The sequence below is a fragment of the Lutjanus erythropterus genome, chromosome 4 (assembly GCF_056507025.1).
Source record: "Lutjanus erythropterus isolate fLutEry1 chromosome 4, fLutEry1.hap2, whole genome shotgun sequence".
Taxonomy (NCBI): domain Eukaryota; kingdom Metazoa; phylum Chordata; class Actinopteri; order Lutjaniformes; family Lutjanidae; genus Lutjanus; species Lutjanus erythropterus.
Genome location: NC_139320.1, coordinates 47,674,518 through 47,699,388, shown reverse-complemented (window position 1 = coordinate 47,699,388; position 24,871 = coordinate 47,674,518). Strand labels below are relative to the sequence as shown.

General features: G+C 38.1%; 2 protein-coding genes across 2 annotated transcripts; one reads left to right on the top strand and one right to left on the bottom strand.

Moving 5' to 3' along the window:
- The first annotated feature begins 581 nt into the window (after positions 1-581).
- Positions 582-11,202, top strand: inpp5ka (inositol polyphosphate-5-phosphatase Ka). Its single transcript, XM_084718173.1, has 13 exons — positions 582-828; positions 1,938-2,042; positions 2,138-2,246; positions 2,393-2,509; positions 4,695-4,870; positions 5,060-5,171; positions 5,316-5,425; positions 5,540-5,566; positions 8,782-9,013; positions 10,025-10,162; positions 10,248-10,331; positions 10,423-10,527; positions 10,889-11,202. The coding sequence occupies exons 1-13, from the start codon at positions 587-589 to the stop codon at positions 10,982-10,984; spliced, it is 1,653 nt and encodes a 550-aa protein (XP_084574299.1). The 5' UTR covers positions 582-586; the 3' UTR covers positions 10,985-11,202.
- A 5,213-nt stretch (positions 11,203-16,415) lies between these two features.
- On the bottom strand, positions 16,416-23,959 carry xaf1 (XIAP associated factor 1). The gene is given in 7 exon segments (XM_084716745.1): positions 16,416-16,501; positions 17,597-17,839; positions 18,410-18,477; positions 18,575-18,803; positions 21,805-21,861; positions 21,970-22,137; positions 23,948-23,959. Coding segments are annotated over 7 exon segments (810 nt in total). The 3' UTR covers positions 16,416-16,468.
- Positions 23,960-24,871: the final 912 nt, after the last annotated feature.

Genomic DNA, 24,871 nt, shown 5'->3' with positions numbered 1-24,871 from the left:
ATCTGCCTCGTTTAGGGATGAATGTGCTCCAAGACTAAACACAGTGCACTGTTTGCCACTCTACAAATCGGACTGGATTCTGCCAGGTGGATTAGGTTGCCCAACAATATACAACTAATGCGGATTTGAAGGAAAAGAACGTGTTGCTGCCATCCGGCCTGAAGAAAGAGCTGCTGGGTGCTCAACAGGTTGCAAAGTGAAAGAATTTTTATGGGTTCAACCTGATTTCTCAATTTTTTTAATAGGCCTAATGTTGAGACATTTTACAATAAGATTATGCATAGTTTTTAGTACACAAAGAAGACTTGTAGACAAATTAAGCAATCGCTTAATCACTCAGTCCAACTCAGGAGCACCCAAATCCTTCAGCCTGGACTTTCCTCATTTCTCTCAGATTCAACAGATGCAATCAAGACTTCGGACTGTTGCTCATTGTTCCATTTTTAAATTCTTTTTGTTTTTGTTTTACACTGCCAACAACTTTTATTCCTTTAGAAAATACTTTGTACGTTCATATGGTGTGACTTCGACACTCAGGATTTCAAGAAGACAGCTGACCTTGCTGCGTTTAACACTTTGAGCCAGAATGGATGAAATCAGTCGGATGTTTGGCACCATAGTTCGCAACCATTCTGGAAGCGTTTCCAGTGATGCCACGCAGTCAACGGGCAGCAAACTGCTTCTGCGCCATCGGCTCAACCAGCTGATGACATGCGTGGACGACTTGGATCCTAAAAATGAGCTGCATGAGAAAGTGGTCAAGACCCTGGATAACGCCTTCCTCGCCTGTGGAAAGAGAGCCAACAAGCCGAAAAAGGACAGTTTCAGGTGGAGAACAAATGTCACCTCTTCACTTATCTTCTCTGAGTTTACAGGAATAATGTTCCTCTGTCTCCTTTTGTTCAGATTTTTTTTTTCTCTTTTCTCCTTTTCTCTTCAAACACCCTCATGGATTTTCCTCGTGTGGGTTCATTGAACTGCACATTCAGTGGCCAACAAAAGACTCTTAATTCTTGCTAAATGAAACCCTCCAGTAGAATTTTGTCCTTTGAATTTCTATCATAGATTCTACTGTCGTAGCTGAGCACAGAAAACTGGAGTTTGGGTGAAAGGATGACTGCTCTCATTACGTGTGATAGGAGAACAGTGCTTTTACTGTAACAGCTTTTACACTGGGATGATGAGCTTATCTTCGCTTTTTGCCACACTGAGTTAAGTTCTTTGATTGTAAAGCTCAAAGTTTTGTTTTGTGATGTGGTGCAGCAGGATGTTTTTCAGTCATAAGGTGATTATTTTGACTGAAATTGTGTTTTGCAAAACAATCAGTGTGAATGATCATTTTGCAACACTACAGTACCTCATTATAATGCTGTTTTATCACACACTTTGTCAAAAAATTGCAACTTGGTTCTGCGATTTGGATATTGTACATATTACAATTTCAATAATATTGCGATTAATTGTGAAGCCCTAAAGGTGACCCTGTATATTTTAATAGAAGCCTATCATTGTCATTATCTAGGGCTGAACAAATATGCATAATGCATAATATTGTGATTATTAAGTCAGATATTGCATTGTGAGTGTAAGTGGAGGTGTGTCTGCATCCTCCTGCTGGACATTTCTGCCTGATGCACCTCCGATGGTGCCATTGTGCCGGCTGCAAGGTCATCAGCTGGGAGCCACCCTTCAATGATCACTGATTTCACTAAAAATATATTAAAATGATGCCAAAAAATGGCATCTCCCATGATTTGGATATTGCACTCGGCCATATTATGATTCTGACACTATTTCCATTAATTGTTCAGCTCCCGTTATACATGATAGCAGTTCTGAACACTGTCATCTGTTTCATAGAGTTATTGATGGAATATGTATAATTTTGGATGCAAGTGCAGCACAAATGACTGTTTTTCTGCCTTCCCTGGCTCCAGGCTACACATGGTGACGTGGAACGTGGCCACAGCTGATCCTCCAGATGACATGACCTCGCTTCTCCATCTGAACTCCCCAAAGAGCCCAGACCTCTACGTCATCGGGTGAGTGGTGCAGGGAATGTAAAGTGATTGGTGGGGTTTATATAACTGGATATGGGGCAGACAGACTGGCAGTTAAAACCATATGTGTGTGTTAGTTTGCAGGAGGTTTACTCGGGGCCGTTGAGATTCATGTCTGACGTTGTAACAGACGATCCGTGGAGTCAGCTGCTCATGTCCACCTTGGCACCACGGCATTACGTTAAGGTACAAATCTTCTCAAAACCAAATCATCAAAAGAACAAAATGATCGTTCATTTGTTATTTTCTCATCTAAGTAACTGAGAATCCTCCATGGCTATTAATTATCGGGTATAACATTGTGCTATATTTATTTTGTGTGTGTCTTTCAGGTGTCATCCATCAGGATGCAGGGTCTGCTGCTGCTCCTCTTCTCCAAACTGGAGCACGTCCCCTTCATCAGAGACATCCACACCACATACACACGCACAGGCATCTTTGGTTACTGGGTAAGAATCACACACAACACATTAAAAGAGTGCTCCACTAATTTAGCATCGGACCCCAACTGACACTGACTCAAGTGACATCACTGGAGGATACAAAGACTTTATATCATTTATTTAACGTGCAGCGGTACTCCTCAGTGCCTGTAAATAGACTTCTGTGTGTAAAGTTGGCACACTTCCCCTTTCAATAGGAAATGGAATAAAATGTGTTTAAAATGTGTAAAAACCACGTCCCACTTGGTGTGTCACTTTTGTGAACTGGACCACAGAAACAGAAGTAAATGTCTGACGTCTTACTGATTTTTTCAAAATATCAAAACAAACAAAACTTCACTTCTTTTTGCACTTTTGTCTTGTTTCTGTTATAGTTCTGAAAACACAGGGACTTATGACCTTTTTTGTAACAAGACAGGATTTCCATTAATTGGATTTCAAAGAGGCTGTTTATGAGATCAGTGTATGTAGATCTGACAGAAAAAAACGAGAGGAGGGATGGCTGTTACTGAAGTTAGAAGTCGCACTACCAGGTATTAGGTAGCTGATTTGTATCAGCATAAATATTAACTTGGATGTCGGCTACCACTTGATCTACAGAAGTAGCTCATCACTGATCATCTTATACCATGTCGGTGTTGCTGCGCTGCATGTGCTGCGGATTCATTACCTGTTTCAGCCGCTCACATGCTGAGAGCAGCTTTTGTTTGATAAAGAGGTTTTACCTAATGCTTAAATACTTTTATTCAGACATTATGAAAACCTTACTCTATTCCATAGAATAGATAAAAACAAATAAAACATAGAAAAGCAAACTTGCTGGGCTGCAACTGACGATTATTTTCATTATCAGTTAGCTGTTTGGTTATTTTCTCAATTAATCGATTAGTTGTTTGGTCTATAAAAAGCCAGAAAATGATCAAAAGTGTAGATTAGTTTTTCCCAAAGGCCAGAGTGATGTCCTCAAATCTTTTGTCCACAACCCAAATATATCCAGTTTACTGTCAGAAAGCAGTAAAAAAAAATAAACTGAAAATGTTCACATTTGAGAAACTGAAATTTAAGTATTTGATAACATTTTACTATAAGGGTCCTTTAATTAACTTAAGTTAATACTTAATAAGCATTATTCCTTACTTATATAACATATACAATAAATAATTGATTAGGCCATAAGTGAAAGAACATCTACATGAAAATAAAGGAAAAAACAAACTTCTACATCGAGACCATGGAGTGTGTCCACTGATCTCAACCTTTACCAAAAAGAAAAGTCACAAAAAGTTACTCTTAAATAAACTTTTATGAAAATATTTTTCTCTTAGCTGTGAATGTCATAATAGACATTTTTATCAACCACATACTAATCATAGTTAGTACCCTAATTAACATGTAATCCTTAAATAAACATTAACAAGAGACATTTGTTGAGTTGTTAAATTTGTCGTGTATAATGTTGATTATAGCATTAATTATGCCTCTGCCCGCTGAAGGTGCCGGGCCGGAGGCATACTGTTCGGTTGTGCGGCCGTACGTGAGTCCATGTGTCCATCCTTCCGTCCGTCCATCACAGATTTTTGTTTGCACGATAACATTTGAACGGGTGGACGGATGCACCAAATCTTGTGTGCTAACACTCTATAACAGGTACATGAACTGATTAAATTTTGGAGACCAACGCTTTTGAGATGGCCACAAAATGGCTGCCTGACAGACCTGTCTCTAAAACACACTAATGCCAATAACTTGGTCAATTTTTTATATTTGACTTTGATATATTTTTAAATAACTATGTTGGATACTATTCGGTAATAAAGGTAACAGCTCTTTCCTTGCAATCTTTTCTCATTAACTGTAAACTGGATCAATAGAGCCATAATTCTCAAACTCCTGGGACAAATAGGATTTATAATGAATCAATGGTTTCAATCAGGTGTAGGGAAAACAAAAAGTCGGTTATATGAAACTGTTGCAGGCAGAGGCATCAGAATCAACGCTTTTGCGTTGACTTCTACCCGTTTTCATTAACTGTTATGTTGATGGGGAATATGACGTTGACAAAATATAATATTTTTTTGCCTTTATCCCTGAAATCATTCATTTATCTCCCACACATCAGAAACTAAATGAATAGTACAGAGTGGTTCAACAGAACTTCTGCTTCCTGTTTCTTTTCCTGTTTGTTTCCCAGGGCAACAAAGGCGGTGTATCTGTCCGTCTGTCTTTCTACGGCCACACGCTCTGTTTCCTCAACTGTCACTTGGCTGCTCACATGAAGTATGCCTCAGAGAGGGTGGATGAGTTTGAGTACATCATGGACACACAGACCTTTGACTGTAAAAAGGCTCCAAGAATTGTTGACCACAGGTGAGCAGATACACAGACTCAAGCTTCATTCATTTCACTGTATCTGTACTGAGGCAGTTTATTCTGCATGTGTGTAAATGGTACATTCGCACAGTAATTCTTCAATTCTTCAGTATTTCTCATTACTTTAACTGTGAACCACTTTCTCTTGCTGACCTTCCTCCCTCCTCTGTCCTTGTCTTCTTCCAGGCTGGTCTTCTGGTTTGGAGATCTTAACTTCCGAATTCAGGACCACGGCATGCACTTTGTCCGCACCTGCATCAACAATCAGACCTACAACCTGCTGTGGAGCAAAGACCAGGTTTGACTCTTACAGAATCATTCAGCCGTTTGCAGCATAATTTGCTCCCATGACAGTCCTGCGTTCTGGCACTTGTATGATTGGTGGATGGGTAACCACAGCAGTATTTGGGAGTTCATGAAATGTGTGTGTTGTGGTTCTCAGTTGACCATGATGAAGAAGAAAGAACAGCTGCTGCAGGAGTTTGAGGAAGGTCCTCTCGACTTTCAACCCACATACAAGTTCGACTTGAACTCTGATACTTATGACAGCAGGTATATTTTACCAAGTAACATACAAGAAATCATCATCATAATCAATCCTAAATAGTCATAATCATACTCGCCTCTTAAAATGTCTGTGTATTTTATCTGCACCTCTTTTCACAGGCTCTACAGGACATGGTTTGGCTTTAAGTAAGAGTTAAAAATCACATTTCTGTCCACATCTCCCTTAATATATCATGTCACCCCCTTTTTTTTTAATTCATTTAGCTGCACTTCAGTGTGTGCTTACATGCTACTTTTAACAAGATGCTAAAAGTACTGTTCTCTCTTTTATGCAGTATAGTAACTTTAACTGTGTTTTAAAGGTTTAATCTAGATCTTCGTCAGTAACTTAATGCACATTACACAAACAAGCAGATGCCACAACAGTCTTTTCAAGACAAATGTCAGATTGTCTCTGCAAAGAAAAGACTGGAGTGCTTGTTTATTGTACAAAATGTTGTCTGAGCTCACAGAACTGTTGTTTTGGGAGCCAATTTTGTCACTATTAAAGGATCCCTGTGGAGTTTTTGATGCCTGGTGGCACCAGAGGTGATGTGATGGACGCACAGGGTTTTAAAAACTCTGTCATTAGTTTTTACCTGTGATTTAAATTTTCATTTAATTAGACTGCATATTCAATAGTATCTAATTTCCAGAATCAACTCAATCACAACAACTTTTAATATTCAGAACAAACTTACAGATCGTGCCTCCACAAGGGCACGGAGAGAAAAGATGACCAGAGACACCGACCGTGTGGTCACTATTCATGTCAACAGTGGAGGTCTGCTGACAACACAGAGCGCTGCCACTGGCTAATTTTAGACACTTGCCTCATCCTCCAACATATCAGTCCCTCATGTTTCACCTCATGTATCAACCACATCATAAACATTGGGCTCAGTGTTACCAACTTTGCGACTTTCTTGCTAGATTTAGCGACTTTTTCTCTTAGCGTTTTTATTTCTTCCTTCAGATTTTTCCCTCATTGTTAAAAAAAAAACAGTGACTCAATCATTGACTGAAAATAATCAATTAATGTGACCTTTGAGTGACACTATGGAGCAATGGATCCCCTTTTTTTCTTTTTTATTTATACTGTTGATGCACACATGGAGGCAGGCGAGATGCACGTTCTCCTGATGGTTTCTTGTTATTTTATTGGAGGACAGTTGATGAAGGTAATGCACCAAAAAATGTAGCAACGCCACAGTGAACTGCAGGGACTTGTTGCTAGCAAATGATGTAAACAAAGCAGATTTTGAAATACTTAGACGATTGGCTTCACAGATGTTTTATGAGGAAAGAAATTTATTCAAAACATTTTTTAAGTCTTGAGGTACATTAAATGTTTTTTTATGAGAAACTGAATATAAATATGACTTTGTTTATATAAAAAAACTCCACAAGGTTCCTTTAAATGGTAAAATATCAGTATTTCATATTAACCTGCATTTAATCTACAGTGTGTAATACATCCTGCTGCTTTCAGAGCTTGTTTATATTAAAGCCAGTTTGTAAACCTCTCCAGGTCCCAGAACAGCTGCTACATAACCGCTAACATGCATGGCCAGAAATAGATGTTTTGGTAATACAGGCGCTACGACTGTGGATAATTCAATATCTGTGTATTGGATTATAACTGAATATCACCCAGCTCACAACAGCTTTTTACTCTTTTCACATTTAACAGCGTTTTCTGAATGCTGGATGTGAAGGTAGACACATATTAGTCACCACTGAAAATGTAGCAGGAACTGAAAATTTGCAGTTTCAAATTAAAAGTCAAGCCCTCCAAAATCAATGTAAGCCTTGAAAAATATCCACATCTCAAATGAAAGTTTTTGCTACAAACAGCCATGATGGCTAACAGGCGGTCTTTCTAATTGGACATGAGAGATGGAAGACAAAAATTGCAAAGAACAGATGGAGACAAATTGACAATTTGTTTCCATCTGTGAGAAGCAGGTTGAGTGAATAAATGAGAGAGGCAAACTCAGAGTCAGCATAAAAACACATCCTTCCTAACATAATGAACGTCTCCATCCTCGTCAAACAAGGATTGTTGCAGTGTAATTTAAATTATTTTGTTGTTCAGTGTAATACGTAACAATATGCTGTAATATGGCAGTGTGAAGCACTTTCACACATACTAGTAAATACATTTTAAGTCACGTCATATCAAAATCTCATTTTAGAATTCAGTTTAACACAAACTACTAATACCTGCAGAGCCTCAAATGTTTTATCTTAGCATGAAATGTATCAATCAGTTTAATTCCATGGCACAAAATAGCAGCTTATATGTTGGAATGTAATACTTTTATACTTATGAACAAACTGACCTTTACATGTTTTACTGGATGCATAATGTGCACTAAAGCCCACAGTACATGGAGCTACAATGTTTTGACATATTGTCCCAGGTGGAGAAACAGCTGACCGCGATGTTTGTGATGAGGGTGAACAGGATTGATGCAGCTTTTCAGGTCTTTGTAAGTCAATGACATTACAGCTCAACAAATGTAATATTACTTTGTTATTGCTGCAAAGGGACCATAAACACCAACATAAGTTAAGATATGCAATACATAGAAATAGCCAAATTAATATTGTTATTTATTTGTACTTATTTATTTTTGGTATTTCACGACAATACGTGAATGAAAAGCAATATACAATAAACAAAAAGGAAAGGAAAAAAGAAATCAAATAGATGAAGGAAAATGGCCCATGGTGCCTATATATGAGAAAATTAGACAAAACAAAAAAGAAGTTAAAGAAATATAGAATAATAACATGCAAGCCAGTTACTGTTTATGCAGGACACGTGTGTGATTGTGTATTAGTGTGTGTGTATATTCATAACTGATAGAAAAAGAACACGAGAGAGGGAAGACTGATAAATATGAGCAAACAATGTGTCTTTGATTGTTATAAAAAAACATTAAGTTGAGTCCTTCTATAAACTGCTGCTGCACCTTCAGTGTTGGCTGAAATTGATTGATGATGTCAGGTTACATCACCCACTACCACTGTCTGAACAACAAAGTGAAACAAAATGTCAGTTTAGTCTGATTATCAGGCCAATCAGACGGCTTAAATATGTATGTAACTTCAGTGATCGCAGAAAGGTTTGTGAAAGGGATGAGATGTAGTCTGAAAAACTGGAAAATGTTTCCATGTGACCCCCTCTGTCAAGGCTACCTGGACCTTGTTCTGTGTCGATATTATATACCTTCACATTTCTGTTTCTCCCCTACAGTCATGCATCTTACGTCATCCTTGATTCTTGTTAAAAAGAGTAGATTTTTCTCCTAAGTAATGCCCTGCCACTCTGCTCTCTGTCCGCCCATCATCAGCGGTAAGAAGCGTAAACCCGCCTGGACCGACAGGATTCTGTGGCGGCTCCGACCCAAAGCTCCGCTCCCCGACGAGCAAGACGACAACAAAGTTGGAGTAGATGCAAAGCAGGTCAGGCAGCTGGAGGAGGATCTTGAGTACCCTCTGAAGATTAAGCAGGACTCGTACACCAGCAACATGGAGTACAGCATCAGCGACCACAAGCCTGTCATCAGCATCTTCACGCTGGAGGTGAGAACCTGACTGAGCACTGACTGCTCTCTATCTCTCTCTCACACGATTGGTCCTCTCCTCTCTGATGGTCATACACTTGACTAGATTACATATTTATTGTAGACTTTAAAATTGTTTGTTTTGCTATGGAATAGCATTTCTACAGTGGTCAGCTCTGCCAATGTTAAAGGGATAGTACAGATTTTGTGAAATGCGGTTGTATGAGATATTTATCAGTAGTCAGTGTATTAGCTATAGTAGATGCAGTTTGAAGAGGCAGAGAAAAGTCCTGTCACAGAGGCTCAGCATTGTCCTGCTGTGGACAGGGTCAGCAGACAAATGTTTTGTAGCTACATAAATGAAGGCCTACCTGAAAAAACAGATATCAATAAATAAGTGTACGCTGTATTTAGATTTTTTTCACTGCTTTACCTTGATGTCAAACAGCCTTTATTTTGGCATTACATTCACTGACCTGTGTGATGCCGTGGTGAGTGTACACTTAAACGGATATTCATTCTTTATTTATTTATTTTTTTGGTGGCTAAAATATGTTTTTCTGCTGGCCCCATCTGCATCAGTGTATTGCTTAGCCTCTGTGCCAGGACTCCTCTCTGCCTCCACAAACTGCCATCTGCTGTGACTAATTTACTGACTATTGATCAACAACGTCACTTCAAAAGATCTCAACTATCACTTCAAGAAAGTACTGTTTGCACTGGAAAAATTATGTAGAAGTACCAAATAGTAGTGTCAACTCAAGCCAAATCATGTAGTGGAAAGACAGCTTTGGATAGAGAGAATGGTGTCTTTTACATAGTTTGTCCACCAGAGGCTGCTGACAAATTAACTTCTCACTTGTAAAATGTCCTGTTCAGTGTTTCTTATATGTATGAAATCAAAGTTTAAATGACACAAATTTGTCTGATAAATATCTATTAAAATCTAGCATTTACAAATTCATTTGTATAACATTTACCTTCAAAAGCCAAAATAATTAATGTGAAGTTTATTCCTGCGTCCGTCCAGCTGAGGAAGATGTACGGGACTCCTCTGGTGCGTCTGCAGGCAGAGGGAGACTGGAGCGCCGACATCGATGCCATGGTTCTCTACAGCCCTCTGCAGCCGTTCCCCTCCAGCACATGGGACTGGATCGGTCTGTACAAGGTTAGTCATGAAACCGTTCACCATGGGCAATTAAACTGTGATGTTTTCAGTATGGCAGCCTTGACCGTGTGTGTTTGTAATTCAGGTTGGATTTGCCAGTGTGTCGGACTACATCACCTACACATGGGTCAAAGACGACGAAGTGGCCTTCAATGAAGAAATTATACAGGTAAGTAACTCGTGCATCAATCAGTTGAGACTCGAAAAGAGAAATAGTATCAGAAAAATCTCACAGATCAATTGTGTGTCTGTTTTTGCAGGTATATGTGGATAAAGAGGAAATCCCTGTGCGGGGAGGAGAGTGTGTGCTGTGCTACTACAGTAGTACTCTGCAGTGCATCATTGGCATTAGTGAACCATTCAAGGTCAGTAATCAGAACAGTCTGTGTTTATAAAGATTAATCCACTAACAGTTGGTCATTTTGTACTTAATCTGATTTCACAACATGAAACCCACTTTACACCTGGTATTAAAATGTGATCTGTATCTTGATACATTATCCAGACGCAAGGTGTAAATGCTTTATGATCGGAGTGTGATCACATTTTCCAGGTCACATCTGGAGGTGGTCTGGTTTGCTTTGCGTTTGGATCATGGGTAGATGTAAATACAATCTGGATAACTTATCCAGACACAGATCACATTTTAATACCGGGTGTAAATGGGGTTTTGGATTCTTGGGCTTGTTAGTAAGCAGCAGTGTGACCTTGTTGTCTCTCTTTTAGGTCCAAGAGTCCAAGGTAGCCATTGAGGAAGGCTTAGTGCCTGACAAGCTCAATGGACTTGACAAAACCGTAGCGAGTGAAGACTTATGGAACTGATGTACCAGTATAAGGTATGATGTGGAAATGGATCCGTTCGGGCCTGGATTGCCTGAACCACAACAAGGCTTTTAAACACCGTGTTTCCTAACTTTCCGTTGAAGGAGCAGATTAGAAGGTGCTGTCTGTTCGTACTGTCACACATCTCCACTGACCTCTTTAATGTTACCACTGTGGCTGTTAGCCACTTATTACACCTCTGTGGTCAGTACACTTTTGTTTTTACAACTCGTGTGAACCAGAATTTAAAGTCTTACTGAAGTCATGCAAAGGAGAAACTTTGATCCTTCATCAACTGACTTAAAACCTCAGAATAAGGCTGTATTCAATACCATCTATTAGAGTAGCAGTATGTACTGATTTGGACAAAATGTAGCATGTAGTATGCAGTATACAAACAAAAGCAAAATCTGCAGTTTTCCAAAAGACATCTGCAGCCACAATGAGAGAAAATCTACCAGACACTTTCATATTTTACCAGCATTTGAAGAAAGTCAGGCACACAACTGTTAAGATATTTTAAATTTTCATACCACTGGTTCTTTACATTTTTGACATATTAAATGTTCAGTCAGTCAGACTTCAGTCAGTTTGATTTAGGCAAGGATGTTACACTTCCAAAGCAGCAGAAATACTGGGAGAACAAAAACGGTGAATCTGTTTCCTCCCAGTCGTCAGATAGGCATTTCATATTTCTTCAGTAAATGTTCATCTTTGGGAAATTCTCCTGATGGTTTGCCATTAGCTGTGCTGTTGTTTGTTTGTTTTCCAAAACCGGAAACTAGCTAAGCCTGGCCTAATATACTGCAAATTACATTGATTTAACAATTTCATACTGCATAATACTATGAAAAGCAGTATGCAGTATGTACCACATACTACATACTGTGTTTGTCAGTAGTATTTAGTATGCGGTGCTGAATACAGCCTCAGTTTTTTCCAGAGTAGAAACTCAAATTGAAATTGGCTTAACACTGAGAATAAAATAAAATGACAAAGTTATTGTTTATGAGATAGATTTTAAAATGTTGAAATGCTTTGATTGAATGTTATGTGTCAGGTTAATGAGAAACAGGACGTAACAGGTTAGACGGACTGATGAAATAGGAGGTGAAGTATGTTTGCTGCTTGATGTAGGATTAGTCAGTGAAAGGAGGCGCTCCGTTTAATATTAATTAGGTGTGTAAATTCCATGTTTTAATGCTGAAGTTAGCTGCCATGGTGTGGCTGAAAGAAAAGCTGGAACACTGAATATTTAAAGTTTGGTTTGTTCTGAAGAGTGAAAACACTCTAGCCAAACTTCACTGCTACAATTAAGAAAAGGGAACTGCAAAATTAACAAAGCTCAGTGGCCATTATTTGTTTACATGGCGCTATAATCACATCCGTTTGTTGATAAAGAATGGAAATGAGCAAATCAATGTTCAGTGCTTACTTAGCAAATATAAGAATATGAGTGTTTTCTTAAAGCCTGTCTGTGGATGTGTACGACTAATACGCTCATGGCAAAGCCAATATGATGCTGGAGCAGGAGCGAACACAGAAAATGCCTTCATTAATAACTAACATAACTACTGTATATTTTTCACGTTCATTTCATAATGAAGTGCTCCTTGTTCAGAGGATAATCAGAGAGTCAAAACTTTGGGAGGCAATAGTCAGCTGACCCACCTAAAGCTCTGCAGGACCACTGAACATACCGCGCCTCAACCACAGCTCACAGACAAATAACCCTTTCTTAACCTCTAATGATCAGTGAGCACCATAAGCTACAAATGACCAGAACATTGTTCTTCTACAACACATCTGTACTGTGAGGTTTTTGGAGATCTGGATCTCATGCTGTCTTTAGCTGATTGTTCAAATTGGACCCAGCTTGTAGTAGTTTGAGTAGTAGTTCTGTAGTACTGTAGTACTGTGTGTTTGGTGGTCCTACAGACATTGGGTGAAGTACTGATTAAAGACTTAATAAAACCCTTTAAAGTGATAGTTTGGCTGATTTGAAGTGGGGTTGTATGAGGCTCTTATCCACAGTTAGGATATTCACTGCAGTAGATGGAGAGTACGAGCACAGACGCTGAGCAACGTGCTGCTGGGAACAGGGTCCGCAGCAAAAAAATTATATTTCAGCCACTTAAAAAAAATCTATCAGTTAAAGTGTATGCTATTTTCTGACAAAGAACTGCATTATATGAGACAAATTTCACTCTTTCTCCTGCTCAACCAAACTCCATTGATGAAATCAGTCATTTTACAGGAGTTATGCGTCTACCATGTCCTTGATTCTTTTAGTTTGTGTTATTGTATGACCAGTATTTTAACAGTCACACAGTAACACAAACTAACTGACAGACTGAGACAGCAGCAGCTGCCAGCGACTCCTGTGCTCTGTGACGGAAGACTTCTGTTTTTTCAAAAGGAGTCTTGTTGATCGAGATAGAGCAATATTTGGCTTATATAAGGGTGGTTTCCTGTGAGAAAAGGCTGTCTGACAGCAACATAAAGTGGTGAAAATATTCACTCAAAAAAAAAAAAATTCAAATATGTTGTACACTGATTTATTTATTCATTTTATTTATTTTTTTTAGATGGCTGTATTTTAACTGTCTTAACTATGTTTTGCTGCTGACCCTGTTCACAGCGGTACATTACTTATCTTTCCTGCTGGTACTCCAAACTATTGTTTGATATTAGAATAATAATAACCGTAAGTTATTGACTATAAGAACCTCATACAACTCCACTTCAAACAATCCAAACAATGGCAGAAAGAAAGACAAATTCAAATCTATTGACCAATAGAAGATCTGACTCTGTCCCTCATCCTTTTTCTCTTCATCTTTCAAACATGTAGACAGGATTGATCTAAATCTGTGCAGTTCTGAAAGCATCGCTGTAGTACGTAAGCTGACTCTGTTCATGGTTATAAATGTAATGTATGTTAATGAAAATACTCACAGGGCTCACAGAATATCTGACCTTAGTGTTGTGAATGGACTGCTGTAGCAAGACGAGAGAAGACTTTGCAGTTTTGATTTTCTCCTCACAGTATTTTAATGACCTTCAGTTGTTCCTGAAGACTTGAAAACAGAACTTTGACTTTTTTTGTGGAGCAGATTACTTGTGGCTCATTTTCAGCTTGCTATTTCATTAGCTCACGCGCACCTTGCATATTAATCATTCCCTTTTAATACTGATTGTGACATCACAGCAATATGGAGACGTAAAGATATGTTGCACTGTTTATTGTTAATGCATAAGTATTTATAGGTTCTCATTTTATTATTAGTGTGTGTTCAGGAAGGATATAAATATTTTTGTTCTTGTTTGTACAATATGGATTCAGCAAGTGCCTTTGAAATGCTTGTTGCTTTACATTTAGTGTACTGTATTATGCTGCTCGATTTTGATACAGAATGTATCATTAATATTCATTAGATTATATATCATAACATTGAACGGCTTTCATGGCCTCTTCTTGTTCCTCTTGATTTGAAATATAGCTGTTTTAAAGTTTCACCCACAGAAAGATTTCTTCTACTGAATGAATGTTACTGTCATTGGCTTGCTGGAATCAATTATATCAGCCAATTTATGTCACCTTTTAAAACTAAAATGTGACTTACATTCTTAAATCACAATTAAATATTGTAATGTACTGTAACAGAATACCAACAGATTTATAGCTTTGCAAATGCGAATATTAAACGAGTCTCACTTCATTCCTTCTTTCTTTGTGTGGTTTATTGAATAAACATTAATTATCTGTTCTCTTTTCTAGCTTCTATTATTCAGCCTGTTTATAATATAATAAAAATAATTATTATTATATGTTTGCTAATATATTTTGCAGTCAAAGCTATAATATGGAACATTTCTGCATTAAAACTACACGAAAAATGCTAAACGTTATATATTTTGTTGAGTTGTGTGCTGACATCCCAAATGCAGATAAGTCTGTAATTTATTCAAGATAACGCCGTGTTTCCTGCTCGCCTCTTCCTACCTTGCTGCTATAACTTCCAGGAAATCACGGGACGCATCAAAGTGAGGAAAGAAGTCAGCGAACATGATGCAGTTTGAATAAAGCTTTAATATTACCTCATCCATGAACACAGTTTCTGCCTGATAGATTTTCATCAGCTATGGTGATTTTTAACAGTGAAAACAACAGTTCCCATGATCCCACTCTACTTCATGAAACTTAATGTCTTAGGCAGTATGGCATGACAATTTGCCCCTTTTGCTGTGGGGTATTTTTGGACCCCAGAGGACAACGAATGTTACTAAATTTAAAAAAAAAAACCACTCATAATTCAATCAAATTACTTCAACTTTATTTAAGTTGTGAAGATCATAGTATTAAACAATCCCCGTTTTTTACAGACCATTTGATGAAAAAACAAGCATATTATGACAGAAAAAGTTTTTGTTTGGGGTCCAAAATGACCCCAGGTCATAAGACCAGTGTAGCTGATCTGACACTTTAGGATAACAATTTAAACTTTCTTCAAAACTGCATTTCATAATGATAACACAGAATACCTAACATTACAAAACATAATGCAAATATAACATCAGCCTAACGCAGACCTGGGCAAAACAAGAAATCATCATGGAAATACCAAAAACTGAAAATCTAGCAAAGACAGTCAGTAGCATTTTGCTTACCATTAAACTATTATCGTTATTACTTTTATTTTGAAAGGGGTCAATGCTGTGTTCATTAGTAATGATAATAAAATGTACCTTTTATATTAAACTGTGACTTTATTCATTCAGTGCTACATGTCCATGTTGTTTATGTTCTTCTTCTTTTACTTTCACTGCTACTATCATCGCAACCTCGCATGATAAACTGTAAAACATCCAGTTTTGGACACTGCCAACAAAATATTAGCCCACAATTCATCACATGGCAATTCATCGAGGGTGACCAACATGTAGCACACTTCTGCCTATTCCTTTATTAGAGATCTGGCCATTATTAGGTCCTTATATCATTTGTGTCTGACCACTGCAGCCTGATCAATTTCTCAATTTCTCACTCTAAACTATTAACTGAGACACACACACACTTCACAGAGTCACAGGAATTTGTTTCTGCAACATGTTAATACTGTATGTATTTGACTTTAACATCATCCGATCCATTTCTATATAAACTACTGTCAACATATTTCTGACTCAAAACATTCTAGTCACTAATTTATACAGAGGCAGTTAACATTACGGTGTACTAGCTGTATTTGTACTTCACAGAAGGCACAGGGAGTGTCAAGTTTGCTTAAATATGGAGTATTAAATTCTGAACCACTTTGTCTTTATCCAAGTATTATCCAAATCATGTCCACACCACCTAAAACTAAAAACAAAATCTAAACTAATATATTTCAGAACACTATCCGAAACATTTTTCTATCCCTTTGCAGACGTATTGTTCAAAGATTTCTCGAGCAGCTTATCCTCTGAGCAGCTCTCTCTTCACTTCCTGAGAACGGGGTTCTGACACTTGACCTTAAAACAGACAAGAGGAGGGAAATCATCTTACAGCAGGAACCTTTCAACCATACATTACTCATTCTCGAGAACTGGGACAAAACTGTATTTTGTTCTGGGAAAATACATTTTAAAAGACCAAACTCTTGGCTATTAAACCTTGTAATGGGCCAATTCATTTTTAATTCAATTTAAATGGTTGACGCCTTACAGAGTTGACAAAATGTTACATTTTTTCATTTCACAGCGTAGTCGTAGTCAGTACTTATTTTTCTTAATTCTAATCAAAATACACATTTATAAACCATAATTCTTATTTAGCTGTGATTTATAAGGGCTACAGAGTTGACATGTTATGGTTCAGACACATCTGATAGCAAAATTATTTAATGAATTTGCTGACAAGTATTCCCACCTTTAGGGTAGAGCTAAACCTTTTTATGCCTGATTAAATCATGTTTTCATACAAATCTGACAGAATTGATGGAAATCTGGGACACAACTTTAAAGGGCCAACATTTTCATTAAAAAAATCAGTTTTCAAACAAAGATGATTATAATAGTGTATTTTATACGTGATGTTGTTAGTTAGTTTCGGAGCTATTTATTTATTTTCTACCAGAACTACTTACTGTCTACTCTTAGTACTAGAAAGAAAGTCGTTTCTACAGTAAAACTGCTCACATGAAGGTGTGTGGATTATGTTGAGTAACCGCGCCATAACTTTTCTGGAAAGAGACACTGCTTTTGAATTTTCAAATGAACTTTTTTGGTGCTTTGAGCGCCACAAGCCAAGTGCCGTTTAGTCCCATTATACTGGAGAGAAGGCAGAAAATCTCTGTGGCCAATAACTCCAAAACTTTGCTACTCGCACCAAAGAAATCTAGATGATAAACAGCACTACAGGCCAGGGAAACGTGTGTATTTTTGATTTTGGGGTGGACTGTCCCTTTAACAGATTTTTAAATTGTTATGAATTTGTGTCTGGGTTTTCTGGCACAGAGCAGGTTTAGTGTTTACTTGAGTTTCATTAGAGTGTTGGTATCAATCATTTTAAAGTTATTTTTGGTAGGATGTGATTTGTTCTCGTTGCACGTGATGCAGGAATGTTACCTGGTGCCGGCGTAGTGTGGGGAGGGGCAGGGCCAGATGACAGTGGGGGCAGGTGCTGATCATGTTGGGGTCGTCGTCCTCAATCCGCAGACCTGAGCTGACTTTGTCTGACAGGGAGACTGACTTATAGGCGCTGCTCAGCCAAGATGCCTCATCGCTGGGGAAATAAGCCTCTTCTTCCCTCTCTTCCTCCTCTGATTCATCCTCTTCATCGTCAGACCTGGTTGTTGGAATACACTGAAGCTGGTTTGGGGGACACAGACAACAAAAGGCCACGTTTTGAAAAAGTCTGCACAGTATTTTCCATGGTTTGAGCTCAAAGTGAGAAAGAAAGAACACAGTCTTTTTCTTACAAATTAAAAGTTTATTTCCTAAGCAGTGAAACACTCAGGGGATTTACTGCCACAGTCTGCTATGACCAGCAGCTTACTGTTAACAACTGCATTGAAGATAGAAGTACTGAACATAAAATCAAACTAACATTTACATTTTTATTGATTTTACTATGGTATAATTATTCTATGAATTATGCATGACTGATATATTTTTTAAATAATATAAAAAACTCAGTAACCCACTCCAATACTGTATACTGCTATAAAAATCTATGTAACAGAAATGAGAACAGAAATGAGGTTCTTCACAGAACATGACTGGTGGCGTCTGTGGCTGATGATCATCTTAATTTTAGCACCATTCGGATGATATAAACAATTTGAATATAATTCTTATGTGAGATCATTATTTTCATATTTTTTCATTCTCAACATGAGCTGTGTTTAATTTCAGTCTTGTATATAAAAAAACATGTACCTCATGTTCATCTAGATCCTCCACTGGAACTGATGTCATACATCTGCCACAACTCACTGTTAGTTTAGCTGTGAAAAGAAAACAGGCATGTCGCAGTTAAATCAAAAAGTATTCAGGAGGTTAATTTGGGTTTGTGCTGAAGCTTCAAAGCCTACGTCCTCTCACCGTTGTTTGTTGGTAGTTTGCTGGTAGTTTTAGGAGGAGCTGAGTCGTCGTCAGTAGGTGAGCAGGTCGAGTCGTGCTCCGGCCGGTCCTTCAGTTTGACGTAGCGGCCGCAGTCCCTGCAGAGCTCGGTGCGACTCCCGCAGGTCACGCTGTGTTCCTCCAGCTCCTTCCACGGCAGCTCCAGCTCGCAGAACTGACAGCTCTGCAGACGCATCACACACTCATCAGTCTGAGGGACAGAGCAGAGTCACACTGAGAAACAGGCGTCCGAGGATTATCATCATTTCGAGCACATCACAGCACTGAGACTGCACTTGTAAAAGTTCTGAATGACATTCATCTGAGCAGTGATGCATCAAAGATTTCAGTTCTGGTATTACTTGATCTCAGTGCTGCATTCGACACAGTCGACCATAAGACTCTGCTCGACAGACTTGAAAAGTGGGTGGGACTTTCTGGTACTGTGCTAAATTGGTTTAAATCTTATTTACAAGACAGGGATTTCTTTGTGTCACTTGGCAATTATGAATCTGTGCGAACAAAAATGACGTGGAGTTCCTCAAGGGTCCATTCTTGGGCCTCTTCTCTTCAACATTTATATGCTCCCTCTTGCTCAGATTATGGAATATCACAACATCTCCTACCATACTTATGCAGATGACACACAACTTTATATAACAGTGTCACCAGATGACTACAGTCCCCTACATCTGTTAAATAAGTGCATTGATGAAATCAATACATGGATGTGCCAGAATTTCCTACAACTAAACACAGACAAAACTGAGATAGTTGTTTTTGGCCCTAAAGAACAAAGATCAAAAGTCAGTGCTCACCTTGAATCCATGATGCTAAAACCTAAAAATCAAGCCAGAAATCTTGGTGTCATTCTGGACTCAGACCTAAATTTCACCAGTCACATAAAGACAATTACTAAATCAGCCTACTACCACCTTAAAAACATAGCGAGAATTAAAGGATTTCTGTCTGGGGAAGATACAGAAAAACTTGTTCATGCTTTCATTTTCAGCAGGCTGGACAATTGTAACGGTGTCTTCACAGGTCTGAGTAAAAAATCAATCAGACAACTGCAGCTCGTCCAGAACGCTGCTGCCAGAATCCTCACCAACACCAAGAGAGTGGAGCACATTACACCAGTGCTTAAATCATTGCACTGGCTTCCCGTGTGTCAAAGGATAGACTTTAAAATCTTGTTACTAGTTTACAAAGCACTAAATGGTCTCGGGCCTAAATATATCTGTGATTTGCTTATACGTTATGAAGCACCAAGACCCCTCAGATCATCTGGAACAGGTTTACTCAGTGTTCCCAGGATCAGAACCAAACAAGGTGAAGCAGCCTTTAGTTTCTGTGCTCCTCACCTGTGGAACAAACTTCCAGAACACCTGAGGTCAGCTGAACCTGTCGGTTTATTTAAATCAGGTCTTAAAACATGACTGTTTACTGCAGCCTATGAAGTGGATACGTTACATATTTTTAGGATAATCTGTAGCTATTGTTTTTATATTTGTCTACTGCCGCTTTTGTTTTATGTTTGCTTCTCTCTTTATATGCATTTCTGTAATGTTTTAAACTATTTATTGTCCTGCTTTTAGCTTTTGTTTTTAATTATCTCAAATGCAATTTTAATGTTCTTTTATTGTTTCTAATTTAATGCATTTTCAAGTTCTGTAAAGCACCTTGAATTGCCTTGTGTATGAATGGTGCTATATAAATAAAATTGCCTTGCCTTGCCTTACTGTGTTACTGAATATTTGAATATTCTTGGATTTGTTATCATGAAAGTGGAAATGAAAAAATTAACTATCTGGTGTTTTAATCCAGAAATTTACCCCCAAAATCTTTCTAGAATCCTTGGAAACATTATATTAAATGTAGCATCAGTTGTTTAATCTGGGGATACCTTGGTCTCTTATGTGCAATTAAAGTCATAAATGTATGAGAAAAAATGGCATATTCTCTGAGATTAAAGTGGAAAATTTATGAGAAATATTTCACAAATTTATGAGAAGTGGTAATTTAGCAAAAAAAAAAAAAAAAAAATCACAAATTTCTGAGTAAAAGAAACTTCGTGGTGAGTTCTTTCTTGTAAATTTACCAAAATATAAAATAAAAAAAATTACCACTTTGTTCTCTGAGGATATCCACATTTTTTTCTTTCCCAATATACCATTTTAATCTCAGAATATTACACTACATGTTTTAAATGAAATGTCCCTAATATGTCATCATACATTAGACCAATTTTTGATTATTTTTTTAAGTATGATTAAAATTGGCCTAGATATCCTAACTTTTAGTCCCTACTGTGCCTTAAACCCCACAAACAACTGATCCTGCATTTCCCATAATGCAACAAGATCAATCTTTCATCACACTCTCCCTTCTTGGGATACACCTACATCTTTGAGGACTTTATGTTCCCAGTTTGTAATTATACAAACCTACCATGAAAAAACTGCAGTGTCTATGCTTAACTTAGATAACCTTAATGGCATCATTTTAAAACTGGTCACCATTCACTTCAATTGTACTGGATTTGTCTGCAACGCTGTTTTCCACTGAAGCTGAAGGAGCGTTTCATGAACTGGAGATCTTCACCCATCCTCACATCAGCACAGGGGGGAGGAGATATTGAGCGAATTTTCATTTTTGGGTGAACTATCGCTTTAAGGTTGCTCCTGCATAATGTCTGACCAGGAAAACGAAACGGATGAACTGGGTCTCGGGCTGGACAAACAACAGGTCATGACAGCATGTTGTGTCCACACAGAGACACCTGCTCGACAACATCCTGAATCGGGCTGTTTCACCTGAGGGGCAGATCGCACTCCGAGCTGACAGGACGCAACACGCCAGACTCCGGTAGGCGAGGAGGAGTTAACACAGTCACAGCTGATGGACAACGTTTCCCAGATGTTAAACTTTCTATGTGAAAAATGCACCACAGAATTATTTCCTGGTTGTACACGTGTATGTATATATTTATCTATTATTCACCCTAGTCTGAATTTAATCAATCATCTGTATCTTTGCTGTATTTTGTGTATGTTGTGCTGTATAATGATAATAAATATCCTTGAATCTTTGTTTTTCTGTCTCAATAATCAGTTATTTTTGCTTATGGCACCAGTGACAAAATAAATAAACAAATTATAATATGGACCTCATGTCCAGACACACAGCACCAACAGTACCAGAGGACTCACCTCGTGATCCAGCAGGTTACAACGTTCCACCTTCTGGTTACACTTGGAGCATCTCACCTGAAACAAACAAACAAACAAACAGTGTTAACATACAGGGAATGCAGTGTGTGTGTGTGTGTGTGCGTGTGTGTGTGTGTGTGTGTGTGTGTGTGTGTGTGTGTGTACCTGGGTGTGCTGCTCCTCTCTGTGCTGGTCCAGCTGCTCTCTGGGTACTGGTTCGTCACAGTTGGGACAGAGACATAAGAAGCGTTTGCAGTGTGTCTCGTGCAGAGCGAAGTTGGCCTCCGCGACCTCTTTGTGGCTTTAAGAGAGAAGCAGAGAGTCATCCTCTGTCTGCACTGTATACAAATTTCATAGTATTTATAGTAATTATCATGGTTTTGTTCAAATGTGCTGAAAATGTTCAAAAAGTACTGACACACACTGAAATAGGGCTGCACAATTAGTGTTGCAGTTTTATTGAAATTGTAATGTAATAATTAATCGCAGGAGGTGCAATATTTATTAAGGCAAAATGTGTGTCAAAATGTTTTTAAATGAATGAATGTTATGAAGCAGAGATGTCCTGTCCTACAAATCAGATTCTACAGACTTAAAAAAAAACATCTTCATTTGGTACAGATTCCTGCAAAATTAAAATCACACCATAGTCACTTTAACGTTTTTCAATCAAAATAAGAATAATGATGTAAAAAGTATCATTACCACTAATATTGCAGATCATATTGCAATTGCAATATCAGTCAAAATAATCGCAATTAAATATCTTCAAAAATCGTCCAGCCCTACGCTGAAATCATTTCAACAACTTTTATTTTGAAAATCTCTCAATGATTTGGGATGACATCATGTCCTTTGTGATGTCAGTGTTTTCACTGACATAAACAAACAAACTGATGTTGCTGCTGCACCTGTGTTTGTTAGACTGTTGCTCACTGTGGTTAAAGTGGGACGGTATTTACTGTAAGTTTTTCAAAGTAAAGTAACACAGTTTTAACGATTTTAAATTTAGATTTTTAAAATCGTAAACGGTAATGTTAATCCTTGGGCATTTTACTGTGGTTTGTTGTGAAACTGGTATGTAACATATAACTGGCATTTGTAGCAGGGGAGGGCGCTCTCATTTTTTTCTCACTAAAAAGTTACATCTCAAACTTCAAGATTTATAAATCAATATCTCCTCGTCTTGTTGTGTTGACAAATTTGACCAAATTGAAAAAGACTAAAACTAAAGTGACTCCACTCTAGTGCACAACACAGGAGCCCCCCAGGGCTGTGGGCTCAGTCCCCTCCTGTTATTTTGAAATTCCCATGGCATGTCTGGTTCCCAAATGTTTGAACTCAGTCATTAAATTGTTGCTTTTTGTGAGTTAACATAAATGTAACTGATTATGTTAAACAGACATGATATCGTCTGATATCGATCACAAACACCTGGACTGAATCTAATCAAAATTTTCTGTGGCACACTTTGTGATATCAGCAAATATCGTATCGTTGTCCAAAGAATCGATATAATATCGCATCGTGAGGAAACTTTATTTACAGGATTTACACCTCTAGTTGATTTAGCGTTCTTTAAAGCACTACCCCCTACTATTACTGATAATACTTGGCTATTTTGGGGGAGGGCAAAGTAAGTAATTTCACTGGCAAAGTATTGATGTTGATGAAAGTGAAAGTGAACTTTGTGTTTTGTTCCTGTTTCCACTGTGGTTAAATCTGCTCTGCCTCCCAAGATAAATAAAGATAGTGAAACGTGACTCTACTCCAGTCTGGACTAATGATCAATAATATAGAATATATAGAATATTTATGAAAAGCTCCACCAAAACATGACGGCATCATACAGCCTTCACAGCAGATATTCATCCGGTCAACGTTGGTCTATTTCATACAAATAAAGTCTTGGATTACATAATGCACTCAGTAGGAGTTTGTTGGTGTAACACTTGTCTAAACTGACAAACATCCTATTCAACCCAGTTCTATGCCGAACTATGACTCCGACTGGTTTGTCAAACGTACCTGTTGATTCACGTCCTACGTACAGTCATTGATCAAAACGAAGCTAAACAACCAGTTTTTAAAACGTAATTTGGTGTCATCTCCCCAAAAAAACTCGCATAAAGTCAACTCTCACCACTGGCCGCATGTGCGCGTTGCCTCCTCTTTCTCCATCGACAGAAATCTTAGAATAATGATGCACTGTCACAAGAAAATCAATGTGGAAACTTGTTGTCTCGGTTCAGTAGAACAGAAAGTGAAAGCTGTCACCACCCACAGGTAACTGCACATGTTGTTGTGTTGCGTCACTGCCACAAGGTGGCGTCAAAGATCTCCTAGTGTGTTTTTTACAGGAGCGTGAGGTTTTCTCTGAAATTGACTGGACGCCATAAAACTATTATCTCAGAGTCATTTTTATTATGTGAAATGTCATGATACGGTGGGAAGAATGTCTTCATGCAAGATGTTATTTACTATACTGGACACAGGGATCGAGCAGGGAAATATAAATGTAAACGTTACATTTTTACATGCAGTTACATAAAGTGCTTTACAGGATACACTGTTCAAAGGCCATGTCATGTGGATTTTGAACAGTGTAGCTGTTCATGTTTCTGGAACGGAGATTTCATAAAATTTCAAGTTTGACCTAACTGTGCAGTGATCAACCCAGTCTTCAAGAATAACAACCTTCCTGCTGTCAAAGCAGATCAAGTGAAAAGAGTTTCAGTTTTTGGAAAGTCCAGCACATAAAGTCAGCAACCTGTTTGAGCAGGGGTGAGGAAAACAAGCGCACCAGCTGTATGTAGTGAGGCATCCGTGTGCCAACAGTCATGACGCACTTTATCATTTTGTCTTCGGCAATGGCAACATAGAAGACACTTTACCACATTCTGTCCACTGGAAGGACTACAGAGGGAACTTTACCATGTTTTATGTACTTTAGGGGCAGTGCACTCTTATTCTCTACTCTTATTGTTTTTCAAACATGGGGACAACGGTCAAACTAGCAGTTAAGTTTGTCTTGTAAACAAGATTAATATGAACAAAATGATGGGCT

Coding starts and splice junctions, on each gene's coding strand:
- inpp5ka (XM_084718173.1), top strand. CDS start 587: ATGGATGAAATCAGTCGGATGTTTGGCACCATAGTTCGCAACCATTCT. Junction 2,043..2,137: donor CCAGACCTCTACGTCATCGG/GTGAGTGGTGCA, acceptor TGTGTGTGTTAG/TTTGCAGGAGGTTTACTCGG. Junction 10,163..10,247: donor ACTGGATCGGTCTGTACAAG/GTTAGTCATGAA, acceptor TTTGTAATTCAG/GTTGGATTTGCCAGTGTGTC.